At 52.8% G+C, this 19,744-nt stretch overlaps 1 protein-coding gene across 6 annotated transcripts in view; it reads right to left on the reverse strand.

Annotated features, from left to right (window-relative positions):
- LOC149339394 (poly(rC)-binding protein 3-like) overlaps positions 1-19,508 on the reverse strand; it is a 313,316-nt gene extending 293,808 nt beyond the window's left edge. For 2 of the 6 annotated variants that reach the window (XM_089548166.1, XM_089548160.1), the window contains exons 1-2: positions 19,305-19,507; positions 18,584-18,631 (exon numbers count right to left, since the gene is read on the reverse strand). In XM_089548166.1, the coding sequence (XP_089404292.1) occupies positions 18,584-18,631; positions 19,305-19,323 (67 nt within the window). In that variant the 5' untranslated portion in view covers positions 19,324-19,507. Of the gene's footprint in view, positions 1-18,583; positions 18,632-19,304 lie in introns of all 6 variants that reach the window. The other 4 variants (XM_089548163.1, XM_089548161.1, XM_089548162.1 and 1 more) reach the window with 3 other exon arrangements.
- Positions 19,509-19,744: the final 236 nt, after the last annotated feature.

Here is a 19,744-nt window from a genome sequence, read left to right on the forward strand (position 1 = left end):
GCATGACTTATGCGGAGAAGGGAAGGAAGGACATAGAGAGAATTTAGATGGCAAACGGTAGTGATTTGCCAGACAGCGTTTCGGAGTTACTATGCGCCAACGCGTAACGAATCGGCTGCGGCATACTATGTCATGATTTCTTGAAGCAGCGCAAAAGACAGGGACACAGATAGAAGAGACACACACGCGCTCTTTTAAGGAATCATGGTTCACCAACTAGCCCGCACGTCTACCCTTGTATACTATGCCACGTCGCCGCAGAATGTTAAAATCCACATAAGACCCCTAGCAGCGGCGGATTTCACACAGCGACGATGTACTTACAACGATAGTAAACAGAAAAGCATCAGGAAATATGGACGCCACAAAATGAAGGAAGCTCGGTCTTTTAAATGCGTCAGGATATCGAAAAGTTCTCAACCACTCATGCTTTCGGCGCCGCAATGTCCACGTTTGTAATTGACCCGGTTCACACGTGAACAACGCGCCAATATAAGTTCGGTAACATAACAAAACATCACTTCGGGCATCGTGTAGCTTCTCCGCTAATTCGCCACTGGCGTCCTGCCCACTGACTGCAGCGTCTTTATCGGAGACGGCCTGAGCAAATGTTTGCGCCAAAAGCACCACTAAGCTTGCCTGAGCAACAGCCGCCATGTCTTCTTTTCCTTTTTTTTTTGTCTTTCTAACCCTTCGCTCGCAAGTCAAAAACCCTCCCTCAGATCCATACTTAACCAGACCAGCCAAGATACTCGTAGTGCTATAAATGACAAGCCTCTCGGGTGCCTTTTTTTTTTTTTGCGCTGCTCGTATTACAATGGTACCCTGACCACTGTGCTGCCCCACTTAAAACGAACAGCAAAAACAGAAGAGCGGTATGAAGGACCAAGAGAAATGATCAAAAAATAAAATTGCGGCCCTCCGTTTATAACACGTGGCATTGTGCAAAGAAAAAAAAAAGAGGCGGCTAAGTTGCCGCGATTAACATTTCGCAATGGCAACACACAAGAAAAAAAAAGTGTACACGCGCTCTTGAAAAGCGTGTTAAAAGCAATACCATACGCGAAAGCGTGTAAGAGGCAAGTGTGTGTTTGTAAGGGAACACTGGAGGAGGGGGGGGGGGGGGGGGGTTGAAGAGAAAACCAAACGAGACAGAAGAAAGGGCGAATAACGATCGGGTCAAAATGAGAACGGAAAAAGCGCGAAGGGGAGAACGGAAAGAAGGACGCAGCGTGTTAAAGGGACCCTGAAATGGTTTCTTCAATCATATTTTATTGCAACAACTCTGTAGAGGTGGTCTCTGCGAGTATTCTAGTCTGATTCAGAAAGCTGCACGTGGAACCAATAATTTAGAAACAATTTTTCAAACTTGCCGCTCACAGCCGATTAGGGCGACACCTCACCGCGCGTTTTTACCCGCCCCTACCACTTGACGTAAACTGGGCAGCCTTGGCCATGGACTGTGCGACCCTTCTCATTGGCTCTGCCCATTGACGTCACGCGCAATTTTTGCAATATTTCATTTGAAACTGAGCACTGATGATCCTTGAAATACTATTTTATTGATTGCTTATTATTTTTAAAAACACACGTATACAGAGGTAAGAATCCAGCGCATTTCTTGAAATTAAAGTGGTACTTCCGGTAAAGAAGGAAATCCGTCTGCTCACAAAAGCATGTGTTCTCGTCGAATCTTGGCGCCCGCCTTTGCGAATTTCCTAGCTGCGCAGACGAGTCGCTGCTATAGTGTACTAGAATTATATATATCGCTGCTGTCGTCGCCCTGTGGGTCTCGGTATGGCGTGTACTGAAAGGCTCGAAGCCCATCTCAGCGGTGGCTGCACGCAGCCGCGCTTCGAGCTCCGGATCCATGCCGTTCGAGCAGCAATCAGGAAACATGTGCGAAAACTTGGACGGCGTGCCGCACCGATCGTCATCAGAAAGACTGCCAGCTATACTCGAGCAGCTACAAAGCATGCCTGCTTATGTTGGGAGCTTTCGGCAACGGCACCGCTCGCGGGCTCTCCGAGCGACGAACTCTGCTGCTGTCTGGCTGCCGTGGTCGTCGCTAGGCCTATAGCTCGTTTCGCGTCAAGCCGGAGCGGCCGGCGCTTCGGAAGTCGCCTGAGCTATAATAAAAGGCTTACTCTACACATCGCTTTACAGTCAACAGCATCATCTCACAGTAAAGTAATGGTCACTTTCCGCGACGCCTTCAGCCGCGAAGCGAGCGGGCGCCAGGCGAGCCGGACCCCAACGTCAGGCCAGCGGCAGCTCCAAGGCGTTTGTGGCCAGAAATTTGCTCGTATCACAGTTGTTACCTTTACCAGCAGCTCAGTATTGGTCAGCGATCCTCAAAAATGACACATTTTTCACATTTCTCGGCCTAGGGTTTATTATTTACGTCAAGAACACTCTTTAGCTCATTTTTTGTGACGCCGGCAGACCTGATCCAGGCCGGTCGGCCGGCCGGCATGCTCGGCGTAGTACTTGACGTTCGCACAAGGAAATACAAAACAGCCATTCTACCAGAGATGATGCTTCCTAGATTCGAGCAACGACAACATGTCTGCTCAAAAGTGGATCTTTCGGCAACGACACCGACTGCTGCAACGCCGGGCGACGAACTGCGCGCTGGTCCCAGGCTGCCCTAGTCGTCGCTAGGCCTAATGGTTTCGCATCGAAGTCGCGGCTGACGGCGCTTCGGAAGTCGCTTGCGCTATATCAAAATGCCTACTCTTCACATCGCTTTACTGCGAACTCGTCCCATAATAGAATATATATTCGATTTCCACGACGCCTTCAGCAACGGAGCTAGCAGGCGGCAGGCGAAGCGCCGCAGCAGCACCAAAGCGGCTATGGGATGAAATTTGCCAGTATCGCATTCATGCACTTTTACGATCAGCTCCGTATTGGCCAACGACCGTCAGAAGTGATGCATTTTTGACATGCATCTATCCCAGGGCTTGCTATAAACGTGAACAAACAATACTAGCGCGTTTTTCACTCGCCGGCGGCCGGCGTCAAGGCTGGCAGGCCGGCCCGGTGTGGCTCGGCCCCGAGCGCCCTGAGGAGCGCGCTGTATGTCATCACGACGCTGCCGCTCTCCGTGCTCGCTTTGGCTCCCTCTTCCCGTCGTTGCGTCTGCCGCGCGCGGCTCGTCGTTGACATCTAGCAAGTTGCACGCAGGCGACGAGCTGCGATCGGACGTTGCGACGCCGTTCGCAACAGCGCACCGCAGTGAATCGCACTCACTTTCGCACATGTGTCTGCGACCACCGGAAGTAAACAAGCAGAGCGCCATTGCTTGACGTATGCATGGGCGGAGCATCGGCGCGTCTTTTCTTTTTTTTTTTCGGAGCGAGCCCCGCGTGTATGAGTTGAGGGTGGTATGTGGGGGAGAGGAGGAACATCATTTTTAATCGGCGATATCTTCGGTGTTGATGGAGTTCGCTTAACAATTTTTGCGGTGCGGCGACAAGTGATGGAATACCGATCTCTCGTGGGCTTTTGCTAACCTTGGCAGAGCTTTTCAGGGTCCCTTTAATACGGGCGCGCCGGCGGCTCGCTCGTTAACTCACGCATCCCGCCCCTGCGGCACGAACTGCGCTGCTGTTATAGTTGCGTCACGATGGTGAGGCGCCCGCAGCTAGGACAATGGATCCCCGAGAACAAACAAAACGCCGAGAGGCAAACGCCGCGGCACCTGACGAGCACACACGCGCGCGAGAGGGGGGGCGTATTTGTACGAGGGCGAAGAAGTAAAAAGAAGAAAGGAAATAACATGAAGAGGAAAAGAAAGACAAGATAATACAGTCCGGGAGAGAGAGAGAGAGAGAGAGAGAGGGGGAGAAAAAGCGCATGTAATACGCGCGGCGGCTGCGCACGAGCGGCAGGCACGCACCGCGGATTCGGGCGCGGCGCGCAGCACCTCCTTTACGCATATACATACCGGTGCGCGATTCCCCTTCTTTTCCGCCTTCCCCACCAGCAACCGCTGGCACCACTACCCGGGCCCCAAGCACGAAACCGAAATCCGGCCCCCCGGGCCGCAGCACGTCGCCAAGGCGTCGCCGTCGTCCTTAAAGCATAGCGCGCGTGATCGTGCATTCGCATCGGCGCGCGAGGACGTGGCCGCGAGTCTCGAGGCGAGAAGCGCCTAATGAACGCAGGTGGGAGGCACGGAGGAGGGGGGGGGGGGGGAAGAGGGCAAGCAGCGCGGTGGTGGACAGAACGCAAAAAAAAAAGAAGAAATGCAAGTGGGAAGCGAGAAAAGAAACGCCGCTGCAAAGACGAGAGGCAGGGCGCAGACACGCACCTCCCCCACCACCACGCCACCACCGGAAGGTGTAGGGCCGGGTCACCGGGCCAAGCGCACGCGGGAGGCAGACACACAACATACACAACCGCATACAGGCTCACGGAGGCATCCGCGCTATCGGGCGCTTAATGCACACGCCGCCCTGTTTGCGCGCGCCAAGGTCTATAACATCCCGCGCCACCCGCCACTTTTTTCGCGCGCTGTTTGCTCTTCTTGGCCAAGGTGCGGTTTAAGCCGGCTGCACCCGGGGCACCCTTCATTTGCATGTGTGAAGTTAATTCATCCGCGGCGCTTTTGTCCGGGAGGCGGCGACGACGCTTACGGCGCCTGCGTCAAAGGGAGAGGACGCGAAGATAGCGACGGTGACAGCGCGAAGCGCCGGGCGGCGGACAAACCGAAAACTACCGGGGAAAGACGGTAGCAACTGGCGTTACGCTTGTATCCTCTTTCCTGCTTAAGAATGTGGTGGTGCCGCTCGCATACTGCGAGTGCATCCACTATAGAAGGTCTTAAAAGCGGAGAGGTTAATGACTGGGCCCCTTCGTTCGCGTGCACTTATGCAGGGGCCCAAAGTTCAAACTTAAAACGGAAAGCCAGATCGTGGCCACAACTCACCCCTCTTTCAGGCCTAGTTTACGAAACCCCAGCGACGCCGCTGACTTCGCGCAAATACGTTGCAGCCTCTGCGTCTCACCCCTTCTAAACCATGAAGAATGGGGGGACAACATAATGGAGTTAACTTGAAGTACTGCTATTTCATGCTAACGCCTGCTGCCTTTGTGCGTGTGTGTGTGCGTGTGTTTCAATGGGACGAGCAATGTCTATCTCGACCTCCTGCGTTAATGACAAAATGTATAGGGTTCACGGCTTTTTCAAGCTGTCAATGGACAGTTTTTTATTCCGAGCCCTGTCATCGTGTACACGGTGGGCGAAAAAGATTATTAATAAACTATTATTATTATTATTATTATTATTATTATTATTATTATTATTATTATTAAATTGGCTGGGACTTAGGGTTTAGCTAAGGTTAAGCGTGGATATCTCAAAGCGAAAAGCTGCGGTGATCCGCGATAAACACGCGCTTGCGGCGGACGTCAAACGGTGACGTATAGCGCGCGGCAGCGTGCGCCTGTTCTATGGGCAATCGCGCCTTATAGACCCCTCCTTTCAAATGCGCACGGCTGCGGCGAAAGGTCAAACGGTGGCGAGGAGAAGCGGCGGCGCACATGCGCAGTAGCCCGCGCCGTGCGTGACGTCACTCGTGCTCCGACATACGTCGGCTCACACGAAGCGCAGTGTTGATTAGCGTAGTAAAGCTTTTCGGGAGATTGGCTACTGAACCGAAATACGCGGGCTCGATCCCGGACGCGGCGGTCGAATTTCGATGGAGGCGAATTTCCAGAGGCCCGTGTACTGTGCGACGTGAGTGCACGTTAAAGAACCCAAGGTGGTCGAAATTTCTGGAGCCCTTCACTACAGCGTTTCTCATAGCCTGAGTCACTTTAGGACGTTAAGCCCCATAAACCAAACCAATATTACTATTTTATATTCTTCATTACCACGGTATTGTTCCGCAGTTGTCGTGAACGTAAACTGAAAAGATGTATTGGAGGAAGGGGAATGGCGCAGTAAATGCCTCACATCTCGGTGGACACCCCAACCACGCCGGGAGGGAAGGGAATAAGCCATATTTTGTCGTAGTTATCGACGACACAGCAACATCAAGTAGAAGCTGTGGACTGTCTTGGCTTGAACGTTCCCAGGTATGAGATGAAACGAGAGAGAGAGAGAGAGAGAGAGAGAGAGGGGGGGGGGGGGGACTGAGACGGAAAGGCCTGCAGCATCCCATGCACGAAGTGATTCAAAAGAAAAAATTGGCTGTTGTTTAGCTGTAGTTAAACCTGGAGGATTGCGAAAGCAACATCTGCGCGAAGCCATATATTGTTGCGTGAGCTACATTGATCACAGTCTCGCCGTTTCGCGAGCTCTTGCACGACCATACTGCGCATGCGCGAGGACCATACTGCGCATGCGACCATACTGCGCATGCGGAAGTGACGTCACTACGCACAGCTGGCGTGCCTCGCCGCGCGCCCGCTCGCTTGCCTTCCTTTCCTTAAAATGATCGGAGCGTAAAACGTTGACAACGCCAACGAACGCAACGAACGCCGATGGACTATGGTTTCAGCGCCGCGTTTCTGGCACAACCTTGCCAATGCCTGCAGCTCACTTCTCTCTAATCACCCCACGTACCTATAAGCACGATTCAGGCGTCCACTGACCCAGGGGGCCATTATGCGCACTTCCTTTCCTTAAAATGGTCGGAGTGTAAAACGCGGTCAACACAACGCCAATGAACACAATGAACGCCGACGGCCTATGGCTTCAGCGCCGCGTTTGTGGCACAACGTTGTCAATGCCAACGCATGCAGCACACACCTGTCACTACCGCCACTTAGCTTAAAGCATGGTTGTGGTGTCCACTATTCCAAGAGGACAGTTATGCGCCTTCCCTCTGGTACAAGTGTCCACCGATATGTGGACACCTCGCCCTCACCTCACGCTACGCATATCCTGGCATAGCAGAGCTAAGCCACTACCAAATTCTTGGTAAATTTGTATTTGAGGAAAGGAAATGGTGCAGTATCTGTCTCACTTACCTCGGTGGACACCTGAACCACGCCGTAAGAGAAGGGGGAAGTGAAAGAAGAAAGAGGTGCCGTAGTGGTCTCCGGAATAATAGAGAGTTTTAGGATAGGGTCACCCTATCGCTTTGGGTCATAGTTGGTTGGTTTATGGGGTTTAACGTCCCAAAGCGACTAAGGCTATGAGAGACGCCGTAGTGGAGGGCTACGGAAATTTCGACCGCCTGGGGATCTTTAACGTGCACTGACATCGCACAGTACACGGGCCTCTAGAATTTCTCCTCCAAAGAAATTCAACCGCCGCGGCCGGATTCGAACCCGCGTCTTTCGGGACAGCAGCCGAGCACCATGGCCACCGAGCCACCGCGGCGGCCTTCTTTGGGTCATAGGGGAATAGCGGGACACTACAGCGCATGCGCAGAACGCTAACGCCCCTTGGGTGATTGGTTGAGCGGGCGACGCTAACGCTAAATCGGCGAAATAGCGAGCGCCCCTAAGCCGCTTTACGTAGGGTCAACACGGCGGGGCCCATCGAAGCGGGGTGTTAAATATGATGGGGGTTCGGAGTCGTTGCTAGCTCGCTGCTGCTGCTGCTCGCTGCTTGACGGAACCGTGGTCAAGCTTCGAACGTGTTCCCACCACCACCAGGACATGAGTGCCGTCGAGTCAAAGAGTTGGGTGATGGGAGGAAGATTACGAGAGGGTTTATTTACATTTTTGCATCAGGGCCCTCTCGCTTCATCACCGATTCGTCGTTGCCGCTACTCTGTGGCTCACGCCCACGGCACACTAAAGGCGCACGAGGCTTTCGCTTTGGCTGAAGTTGCCTCAAGAACAAAATTTTAACCATAAAACGCGCCAAATTTTCAGATTGCTTCCGTGTTTACAGAGCTGCTAGGCTTAGCGAGTACGCGTCGACTGACGTCAGAAAGCGCGGGAGGTTCGAACTACTGATCTCCAGAAACAGGTTTGCAATTTTGATCTTCCTGTGTGGGCAGACTTTGCTCGGATTGAACATGTCCGCATTATAAAAAGATATTTGAATCATTTTTCGCATTTCCTAAGTAGAAATTGGTAACTGCAACAGTTTGCATGACGTTTTATTTACGCAATGAAAAAAATACAGCATATATATTAACTTATTTGTTCTGAAAGCTTCTCTTTCCCGCCGTTATGGGTGGTGGTGGTGGCGTAAACTTTATTGGCCATGACAAATTACAGGTGGGGGGCAGAGCCCCCTTCATGGCCCGCGGGAGGGGCCCACACAGTGGGTTCCTCCCTTACAAATGGTGTGCCAGACCCTGGAGGGCCAGCCTGTTAGAGGCACTGGTGATGACGAGTCGTTGGTCTTGGAGTGCTGAACTGGACATCAGCTGTTCCCAGTAAGTGAGTGCCACCTCTGGGGGAGGGGGGTGCGGGGAAATGGAACAGGTGAGCAGTCGCCTGGTTTGCCACATAGTCGACAGGAGGAGGAGAATAGGTCAGGGAAGCGTCCGTGCATGACTATCGGGTAAGGGAGTGTGCGAGTTTGAAGCCTGCGCCAGAAAGTTGATAGCGTGGTTGATAGCGAAGGGTGAGGAGGTGCGTATATCTGTCTGTTGGAACGATAGTGTTGTAGGATGTCACTGAAATTTAACAGGCACTCCCCTTCGATGGAGGAGGCGGTGTGCTCACCCGCCCGGAGGGTAAGATCTCGGGCGAGGGCATGCGCCTCCTCGTTTCCGGGTAGTCCGGCATGCGCTGGCGCCCAGATGAGCGTTACGGTTCTGGAGGGATTCCAGCGTCGGAGTATGCTGCTGGCTTGCCGAGAGATACGACCAGTGCTATAATTTAGGATTGCTGTTTGCGAATCGGATATAATTTTGGTAGCGGCTGAAGAGGAGATGGATAGAGCGATAGCCGCTTCCTCTGCCGTGGTTATGGATGAGGTAAGAATGGTTCCTGCCGTGATGGGGCGGCCGTCACTGCGAACAGCCACTATAGCTGCCTGTGCGCCTGATGCGTAGAGCGAGGCATCAGTATATGCTACATTGGGATAAGCGCAGAGAGGCCCGGGCCTTAGCACTACACAGAGCTTACGGAGAGGATCCCGCCGTTATGGCGCTGCCTTCAAGCAACGCAAAGCGACCACCCGCGACCCGTTCCCCTAACGCTAAGCGCATGCAGATATGGGGGTAGGGTCACCATATTCGTCCGTACCCTATTCTAAAACTCTCTAATTTCGACCACCTTGGGATCTTTAACGTGCACTGACATCGCACAGTACACGGGCGCCTTTTGCGTTTCGCCTCCATCGAAACACGGCCGCCGCGGTCGGGTTCGAACCCGGGTACTCCGGCTAGGTAGACGTGCGCTTAAACCACTAAGCCACCGCGGCGGTTACCCATATGGTCGAAATTACTTCGAAGCCCTCCACAACGGCACCTCTCTCTCTCTCTCTTCTTTCACTCCTACCTTCCTCCATTCCCTCGCGGCGCGGTTGAGGTGTCCACCAAGAAGTGACACAGTGCGCCATTTCCTTTTCTCAAAAAAGCCACTAATTTTCCGTAACCCTGGTCGCGCTTTATTTGCGTTGACACCGCATTTCACATGGTGAGGTCCCCTTGACATTTTTTGGATTGGATTGTAAAACGTTTATTGCCAACAGTCTGAAGGGCATATAGGCCCCCCGCCTAAACGACGGCCAGAAGGTCTTGGCTCCTGGCGGCGTCTTCGGCCAGTTGGACGACTTTTGTTTGAGTCTCCGGATCGGAGCTGAGTAGGAGAGCCTCCCATTGTTCAAGTGACTTTATTTTTTGTACCTCCAGGGGGGCTGTTACGCTCGACTCCTTCCGCTAAAGCGCCGAAGCATCGGAGCGGCTCCTTGGTGCTGTATGTGTTAAAGACGGGGAAGCGCCAGGCAACAAAGAATCTCCAGACATCTGGAAACTGTCAATAGACAGGACTTCGGAGAGGCGTCGGCGTGGCGGCCCCGGTACCCCGAAAGCAGGGAGCGGCGTCAACAAGGGGACCCCCTGGTGGTTTATGGGGGGACATCCGCTGCACGGGAACGGTCTTCGGCTCAACGCCCATCAGCGGTGCCAAACCAAAACGAAACGCAACGGCTTGGTGTGTCGGCGGCTGTCTGTGTTGTTTGTGGCCAGCGCGGGTGCTGGCGTGCTCGCGCTTCGGTAACGGCTTCCGGTCTTCCTGGAACCTTTCGGCGCAAGTGCGACGCCGGCCCTCCGTCCCCGCGGCTCGCTGTGAAGTGCAGGTGTCGGACTCGTGTTTCGGCTGACGAATGGCTCGAACTTAACGGCTTGTCATCGTTGCTGCGAGGGATCGGCCGGACAGCATCTTCGAAGAAGTGGCGAGGGTGAACTGGGGGACGTCCTTGTGGGCGGACCACTACGAATGGACACGTGACCCAGTTCACAGTGATTGGACGCATGCTTGATTAACTAAATTCCCCAACTAGGGACCTGGGGACAGGACACCCTATTTAAGCCGCTGTTCGGCATGGGAAAGGGGCTTTTTCTTCAATCTTGTAACCTTGTCTCCCTACTTTACCTTCTTGTCTTACTTTCTTCATGTATTAAACCTTTATATTTTACCTGTTACCTTGTCTGGGAAGTTCGTTCTATGTACCGGCAGAGAGATGGAAATTATGGTTATGGTAGGGAACACAACTGGCGCAGTCGACAGGATCTGCTTAGGCTGAGCGGAAGAACTTCACCGGGGACAAGCGACAACGACGACGAGAGTGGCGGAGGGAGCGACCGAGCTACCAAGGAGACCCACCAGACCTCCAGGCTCATCTGACCCAGCCGGGGCACCGACAGCGACGCTTCGGTAGCTAGGCGAGTACCCGTTTGGTTTCTTGTGTTTGCGTGTAATGTCAAAGCCTTGGGTTTTGAGGAGTGACATCACTAAAGAAACAGTAATGGAGAACCCGGGTGTAGATGGGGAAGGGGGAGAGGTGGCGGCACTAACAAGCGAAATGGTAGAAGGCCGTAGTAACGCCTCGCCACAGACGGCGTCGGAGCAGCAAGAAAGGCTGCTGGAGTTACAATTGAAAATTGCTGAAAGGGTCCTAGAAACAGTACGTTTGCAATCGCAAAGTGGAGTCGCGTCCGTCGAGGGGAGCAGCTGCTCAGTTGCGGATACGCAGTCGGAGGAGGACCGGAAACTAAAATTTGCTAGCCTGTTGAAGGGGGTACTCGCGACAATGCCTACTCAAGAAGCACTAGTGCCGGGTTGGTTTGAAGACATCGAGGCAACCTTGGAATCCTACGATGTACCAACGGAGTGGTGGGCCGGACTTGTGTTGCCGCGACTCAGTGAGAGGGCACGGGGACTCCTTACACGTCTGTCTTCAGATGAAAGGCGAGAGTACGCCATTCTAAAAAGCAAAATTTTGCAGGGACTCAGATTATCAGCTGCGGAGTACAAACGCCTTTTCCAATCATCCAGCAGGAGACCGGAAGAGTCGTGGGAGCAATTCGCGGTCAGATTAGAGAATTATTGGGAGTACTATGTCGAAAGCAGTGAAGCAAACTCGTTGGAGAAAATTAAACAGCTGGTAGTCTCAGACCGTCTAAAGGATTGTCTCAGCGCAGACGCAAGAGCACACATTGTGCTAAATCAAAGCCAAAAGCGAGGATTCCTTAAGCCCGAAGATGTTGCTACGATAGCACAGGCATTCGAGGAGAGTGTCAGGTGCAGAGTAACAGCGGGAAGGACATCAAGTGCGAACGAAAAACAGAAAGCTGAAGGGACAACGACAGCGCGGCCTTCAGAAAACGCTAGCCCCCATTCGCGGCGCAGGAAACAATGTTTTAATTGCTACAACTACGGGCACGTAGCGAAGGAATGCCCGCAGGGCGCATTATCAGCGAGGGAGGCGACAAAGAAAAATCGTAGCGAGAACAGAGAGGTCGTTGCTCGGGTAGCCGCACCACTTGAGGCGGGGGACGCGCCAGTGCGAATAACAGAAGTCGGCGGGGCCAGCACAGTTACGATAAAGAGTGCAGGTCAAACATTCGACGCGCGAATAGACTCTGGGGCGCACGTGACCGTCATTCGCAAATCACTGTGCCCAAGGTACGACAGCGCAGGGTCGACTATCAAACTGACAGGCGCGTTTGGGGAGCAAGTAGTTGCCGAGCTGGCATACGTGCCGATGTCGACTAGGGAGGGCGCTCCAGGTGTCTCATTTTACCCTTCGGAGAAGGGCATACTGTGTGCAATCACCGACAAGTTGGCAAAGGGCATAGACGCGCTGATAACCCCTAATGATTACGAGCAGCTCTTGGAGGACAGAGTGGCAGCACCACCTATCGGCGAGCCTGAAGGCGGGGACGAGAACTTAGACCCAGGGCAGGAATCGTGCGAGAGCGAGAGCGAGGAAGTAGTGCGCGCATGCGAGGTGACCGTCGAGAGAACCTCGCAAGAGGCAGCGCAAACGACGCGGCAGACATTCCGCGAGGCGCAAAGGATGGACGAAACGCTGAGAGAAGCATGGGCACAGGCGAAGGAAGGCACGCACGGCATGCTCGTGCGCGACGAGCTGCTTTATCACCGAGAGCACGTCGCCGGGCACGAGTGCTGCCAGCTCGTTCTGCCATCAGAACGCCGCAAGGAAGTCCTAGAAATGGCCCATGATTCCGCATGGGCAGGACACCTTGGCGAGCGGAAAACGCTACAGCGCATTAAGGCGTCATTCTACTGGCCAGGCGTAGCCCGCGATGTGAAGCGGCACTGCCGCACGTGCCATGATTGTCAGATGAGAGCCCCTATGCGAACACAGGACCGCGTGCCGATCTCACCTTTAGCTAGACCGGGCGTCGCATTCCCAGTGGTAAACATGGACTGTGTAGTCCCGCTAAAGCCGCCTTCCGCTAGAGGACACCGTTATGCTTTGTGTGTAGTGGACGTCCATTCAAGGTGGCCAGAAGTATTATGTTTGAAGGCCTTGACTGCGAGGGCTACTTGCGACGGGTTACTTCAGATATTTGCGCGACTAGGTGTCCCAGAGACGATCTGCTGCGATCAGGGCACAAATTTCACAGCTAAGTTGACTCAGGAGCTCCTTGCAAAGCTAGGCCCAAAGGGCATTCGACGAGGTCAAGGCTAGGCTAAAGTCCGCGACAGCGCTACGCGCGCCAGATCCCACGCGAGAATATGTTCTCGCCGCAGACGCGTCCGACTTCGCCGTCGGCGCGTGTCTAGCGCAACTCGACGAGGAGAGTAGGGAGTGCCCCGCAGCCTTCCTGAGCAGGAAACTGAGTCCGCCCCAGGCCCATTGGGCCACCATTGATAAGGAGGCTTATGCCATCATTTGGGCACTAGAGAAAATCGAGGAGTGGGTGTTCGGCACTAAGGTGCGAGGATCACCGACCATAACCCTCTTCGCTACCTCACCCTTTGCAGTCCACATGGTGCTAAGCTCGCTCGATGATCGTTGGCTCTGCTAAAGTACAACCTCACAATAGAACACCAAAAAAGGGGTCCAAAATGCCAACGCCGACGCCATGTCAAGGCTTGTGGGTGTCGGCTAATCTCCAGCGGGATCTCTGTGGGTACGGGGGAGGGGTCAAGTAGATTTTTTTTTCTTTCTCTCTCTCTGTCTCTCTCTCTTTTCTTTTGCGGTATGGGGAGATAAGTGGGAGAAGGCTTTGACTTTGCACGCGGCGCGGGAGGCCATCGGGAACTCCCGGCCGCCGGGGCTCGGGCGTGTCGAGCTATTCTGGTGTGTTGTGTTGCACGCTAGGAAAACCATGCAACACAGTTGGTGCGGAGGTGTTACGCTCGACTCCTTCCGCTAAAGCGCCGAAGCATCGGAGCGGCTCCTTGGTGCTGTATGTGTTAAAGACGGGGAAGCGCCAGGCAACAAAGAATCTCCAGACATCTGGAAACTGTCAATAGACAGGACTTCGGAGAGGCGTCGGCGTGGCGGCCCCGGTACCCCGAAAGCAGGGAGCGGCGTCAACAAGGGGACCCCCTGGTGGTTTATGGGGGGACATCCGCTGCACGGGAACGGTCTTCGGCTCAACGCCCATTAGCGGTGCCAAACCAAAACGAAACGCAACGGCTTGGTGTGTCGGCGGCTGTCTGTGTTGTTTGTGGCCAGCGCGGGTGCTGGCGTGCTCGCGCTTCGGTAACGGCTTCCGGTCTTCCTGGAACCTTTCGGCGCAAGTGCGACGCCGGCCCTCCGTCCCCGCGGCTCGCTGTGAAGTGCAGGTGTCGGACTCGTGTTTCGGCTGACGAATGGCTCGAACTTAACGGCTTGTCATCGTTGCTGCGAGGGATCGGCCGGACAGCATCTTCGAAGAAGTGGCGAGGGTGAACTGGGGGACGTCCTTGTGGGCGGACCACTACGAATGGACACGTGACCCAGTTCACAGTGATTGGACGCATGCTTGATTAACTAAATTTCCCAACTAGGGACCTGGGGACAGGACACCCTATTTAAGCCGCTGTTCGGCATGGGAAAGGGGCTTTTTCTTCAATCTTGTAACCTTGTCTCCCTACTTTACCTTCTTGTCTTACTTTCTTCATGTATTAAACCTTTATATTTTACCTGTTACCTTGTCTGGGAAGTTCGTTCTATGTGCCGGCAGAGAGATGGAAATTATGGTTATGGTAGGGAACACAACTGGGGCAAAAGGGCATTTCCAGAGAATATGGTTGAGATCCGCTTTGGCCTTACATTGCTTACACTCGTTTGAATATTGTCCCGGATAATAACGACTACACATAACCGGGTTCGGAAACGTATAAGTTTGGAGACGGCGCCAAGAGGTGGCCTGACTCTTTGTCAATGATTTATCAGCAGCGGGGTACTTTGTTCGATTGAGCCTATAATGTTGTGTGATTTCTCTGTAACCTACAAGACGATCCCTGTCTGCGAAGCCCTCGGTATGGCCACTGGCTCGGAAAGCAAGACCTCGAGCCAGTTCGTGAGCTGCTTCATTTCCAGCCAGGGATGCGTGTGCAGGTGTCCAGACTATGCGAATTTTGCGGTCGTCCCTTGCAGTCCGCAGGATTCCGTTCGTCAGAGGGGAGACCCTCCCCTTGGCAAAGTTCATCACTGCTACCTTTGAGTCACTGACTATCATTGACGCATCCGTGCCCACTATTGCAAGTGCGATGGCGGCTTCTTCTGCAAAAAACAAATATTCAAGGGGGCACTTTGTTGACCTAAAGTGCGGTGAGGCGAAAGCCTTTAGCGCGGTGTTGCTGCTTGTGTCACTGATGTGTGGTTAAGATGTTGATTAAGTACACAATTGTTCGTGAATTTTAAATGCTGGAGACACCGGAGGGCCCTTGGGAGGCATCCTTCTGATTCGACGCCTTTCTGCAAACCAAGACCTACTGAACTACAGACCTGCACATATGACGGGGTCCTATGGAGCAGCGTGCGCCTACTTTCGTTAGCTTTTTGGCCGTTGAGGGCGCTCGGTTGACCTGTTCGTCTGCTGTGATCATCATCATCGTTTGCCATTTTGTGCACGCTATTTAATATATTTGTTTTGTCTTTCTCCGCTATCTTCACATCCGCAATGAAAATAGCCATAATAACGACTTTTCTCGCTCTGGAAAAGCAGAAAAATTGTCTTCCTTTTTGTCTGCTTTCTTTTTCTCGGCACCGCCGTGCCTAGCATAGATAAATAGATGATAATGATTACGTGGATGGTTTGTTGGTTTATGGGGCTTAACGTCCCAAAGCGACTCAGGCTATGAGAGACGCCGTAGTGGAGGGCTCCGGAAATTTCGACCACCTCGGATTCTTTAACGTGCACTGACATCGTCGCACAGTACACGGGCCTCTAGAATTTCTCCTCTAAAGAAATTCAACCGCCGCGGCTGGGACCGAACCCGCGTCTTTCGGGTGAGCAGCCGAGCACCATAACCACTGAGCCACCACGGCTGCCAAACAACAAAACTGCCCTGTCTGAAAAAAATGATAGAGGAGGCCATTTTCTCAACAGGTATATATTAGCGCCACGCCACCCGTAATGTTTCTATCCTAGCGGCAAAAGGCATGAACTACAACATGCGCGCTGGAGCAGGGCCATTTGTGCAGGTGTGTAGCTCAGTAGGTCTTGCTGCAAACACTCTCCAGCGTCCTAGACAAGGAGAACTATGCGTTGGCAGGAAGTAGCGTTGCCATTATTAGCCCGCTCGGCTGCGGAACGGAAGGATGGTCGTTCGAATCCCATCGTGCACAATTTTTTTTTTTCTGGTCTGACTAGAAAAAGTGTGACACCTCTGCTAAAAAACCTTCTGCTGACAACGTTCTGTCGACAACGATGAGGCATTAAAGGCTTTCGCCTTAATACGGGGCATTAAGACAGTACCCGCCGCGGTGGCTCAGTGGTCGCGCTCGGCTACTGACCCGAAGTACCCGGGCTCCATTCCGACTACGGCGGCAGCGTTTTGATGGAGGCGTAACGCAAAAGGCGCCCGTGTGCTGTGCGTTGTCAGTGCACGTTAAAGATCCACAGGTGGTCAAAATTATTTCGGCGACCTCCACTACAGCACCTTTTTCTTTCTTCTTTCACTCCCACCTTCCCCCTGTCACGGCGCGGTTCAGGTGTCCACCAAGATACTGCGCCATTTCCTTTCCTCAAAAATCAATTTATCAACGCAAGGGCAGACACTACGTAAAGCCATGTGCGGAGTAGACAGACGCCAAAAGTTTGTTTAGCGTCCCATCATGCCTTGCCGAACGCCCGCGTATGGAGCATGCAGATCCCTATACGACAAAGTGCGATAGGACCGGCAGTATTAGCAATCTAAAAAACACTAATAGTTGCGGCAGTGAACGCAACTTTTACCACACACTTAGTGCACTCCGCATTGCAAGCTTGTCAGTGGCGGTCACCATCGCATGCATCAGAATGTTCGGAAAAAGGGAATTAATTCACTGTAACTGCGAGTAAACAAAAAATGCGCGTACCGTTAGAGCGAACAACGGCAGAATCACTTCAAGGCATACAAATCGGTCATTGTTCGCCATTCTTGGGGAGATTAAAATAATCGAAATCCTCCCGGAACATCCCCTGCCAACGAGCGTAGCGATCAACGCAGAAACCATGACTCATTAAGGAAGCGGCAATGTTACGGACCGTACAGTGCCTATACTCCGTTTCATACATTAGGTGCAACGCTGTCAAAGCTAGCGCTCTTTTTTGCGCAGTCTTTATCCGTGACAGAAAATAGTGCGTTGCTTGTGGTGAGCGAAAAATAACAAATGCTTTGCCGACAGGCTTCCTGGATAATACATTTGTCATCAGCGTGACAAAAAATGATGTTATTGCGAGCGAATCGGTCCAGATCTGTGATTTTGTATTTTGCGTTTGTCTTCTTTTTCCATTTCACGTTTTCGCTGTCCCCGCTGGCTGCCGTCTTTACTCTTTCCGTCCGCCTCCCTTTCACTTTTGAGAAAATGGCGTCCAGCTCAGTGGCCGCGGCCAGCCCTCCTGTACGCATTTTCCCGAAGGTTCGTGCACGCCAAGCAAGTAATTGCGAATGTGTTCTGCCGCACCACGATCCGTTTTCCGGTGAAGTCTGTTCGAGAAGTGCTGAGTTCTGTGAGCGAGGACACCGGAGTATCTCCCAGTAGCGTTGCCAAAATCAAGGCGGAGCGTCTGTGCGGGCCTGTGGCGTCTCCGAAGACAAGACCTCTCGACGTGAAGAGTTCAAGCTCGCGAATAGTCAAGAATGACAGCTTCACAGTACGTGCCATCCGTCTGAAAGTGTACAGTATGTACGCGAAGAGGGAAGTCCCAACACTGGGCAGTGTGCTAAAGGCTGGCAATGAGGACGACGACCTGCCGAACTTCAACAAAACCACATTGTGGAGGTTGATGAAGGACATTGAACGCGCTGTAATATTCAAGCGATTCTGAACAAAAGGCGTTTTCTCATTCAAGTCACGCGAAATTCAACTTGCGATGAAAAAAAAAAAATGTGCGAAAAAAAAAATTTCACCATTCGGAATCCGAACCCGTGCACCCCCACTGCCTGTCGACTCTCGGGAGCGACGCGTTAGACCACACGGCCACAAAACAGTGCGGAGTGATACACCTCTCTTTATTTTTTTGTGCGGACTACTTCCGTAGCCTTCACAGCGATGCACATGATGTACGAAACGGAGTATAGTGGCTCCCCTAAGTTTTCTCTCTGCTAAACTACAAATGAAAGCCGGCCGTGTGAAACGCCTTCACTAGACCCAAACTTTTCTGCTCAGATGTATGAGCAAACATGCCGACTAGTGTATATATAGTTAAACGAGGCGGGATTTCAGTGCTCCAGACACACTCACGCACGCACGCACGCACGCACGCACACAATAAAGTTGTCCAGCCGCCCTCGTCACTACTCACGCGGCTACAGAGACACCAACCATAAAACAGTGAGTCATAGTCACAATAAGTTCCGTTACCTCGAAAACCAGCACCTTTGCACCACATACGAGTACGCTGGCCGAAGGCGCGATGGTCTTCGATAGCAACCTTCAAAACAAACCAGCGCTGAGCGCGGGACGGCCACAAGGCAGAAAGACTACAATGGCGCCAGATAACACGGAAGAAAAGAAGAAGAAAAAAAAAAGTAGCAGCTTCCTCACCGGCTGTTGAGGCAGGTGCTCGCCTGATAATGTTGCTCCCGGCAAAAGCTGGAACGAGAGAAGAAAAAAGAAGGTAAGATGGTTAGCCAGGACGGCAAATCAATGAGGTTCAAAGGCTTCTTTTTTTTTCACTCTCTTTTCTAATTAAAACACTCAAGAGAGATGCGAGCAAGTGGATCATGCAAGTATACGTGACGGGATCAAAACTCGAGTCACACTGAATTGTTGGTTCATTGGTTTATCGGGGTTTAACGTCCCAAAGCGACTCAGGTTATGAGGGACGCCGTAGTGGAGGGCTCCGGAAACTTCGACCACCTGGGGTTCTTTAACGTGCACTGACAACGCACAGCACACGGGCCTCTAGAATTTCGCCTCCATCGAAATTCCACCGCCGCGGCTGGGATCGAACCCGCGTCGTTCGGGTCAGCAGCCGAGCACCATAACCACTGAGCCACCGCGGCGGCTCTTTTCTGATTAAAACACTCCAGAGAGGCGCGAGCAAGAGGGTCATGCAAGTATCAGTGACGCAAACAAAACTCGAGTAGCGCTCAATTGTTGAACTGTGCGATGTCAGTGCACGTTAACCCACGTGGTCGAAATTTCCAGAGCCCTTCACTACGGCGTCCCTCATAGTCCGAGTTGCTTTGGGACGCTAAACCCCAATAAACCAAATGTTAATTTTCGCAGCAACGCGTGCAAAAAGAAAGACCGCCACACTTACTTTCAACGCATACACGCATGTAGTCTGTCCGCAGCTACACACAACACTCGCAACGGCAAGCAAACGAGCAACTCGAGCTCTGACGGCGCTTGCAATCTATCGAACGCTTACTGACTGCGCGCATGCGTCGTTGGACGCGTAAGACAAGCACTAACAAGAGCGGAAGACAAGTCGGTTTTGTAAGAGTTCAAAAACCAACTAGACGCCATTTATTCACTACATAACGGGTAAAAAGGGGGAAGCGGGGGGGAGGGGGAGGGGGGGGACACGCAGGTGCTTTTTGGCGGTATTTGCGCAGTCGCGGCAGTGAGTGAATGTTAAAACTTCCCGGCACCGAGTGCGTCAATGATCAGGGGTTAAGGCGATTACTTTGCAGCCCCACTTTCGCTCAGCTATGCTGCAATACGAGCAAGGCCGTTCCGGCTAAGCGCACACCACGA

This window comes from Amblyomma mixtum, chromosome 6, assembly GCF_055824585.1.
Source record: "Amblyomma mixtum isolate Tamu chromosome 6, ASM5582458v1, whole genome shotgun sequence".
Taxonomy (NCBI): Eukaryota; Metazoa; Arthropoda; class Arachnida; order Ixodida; family Ixodidae; genus Amblyomma; species Amblyomma mixtum.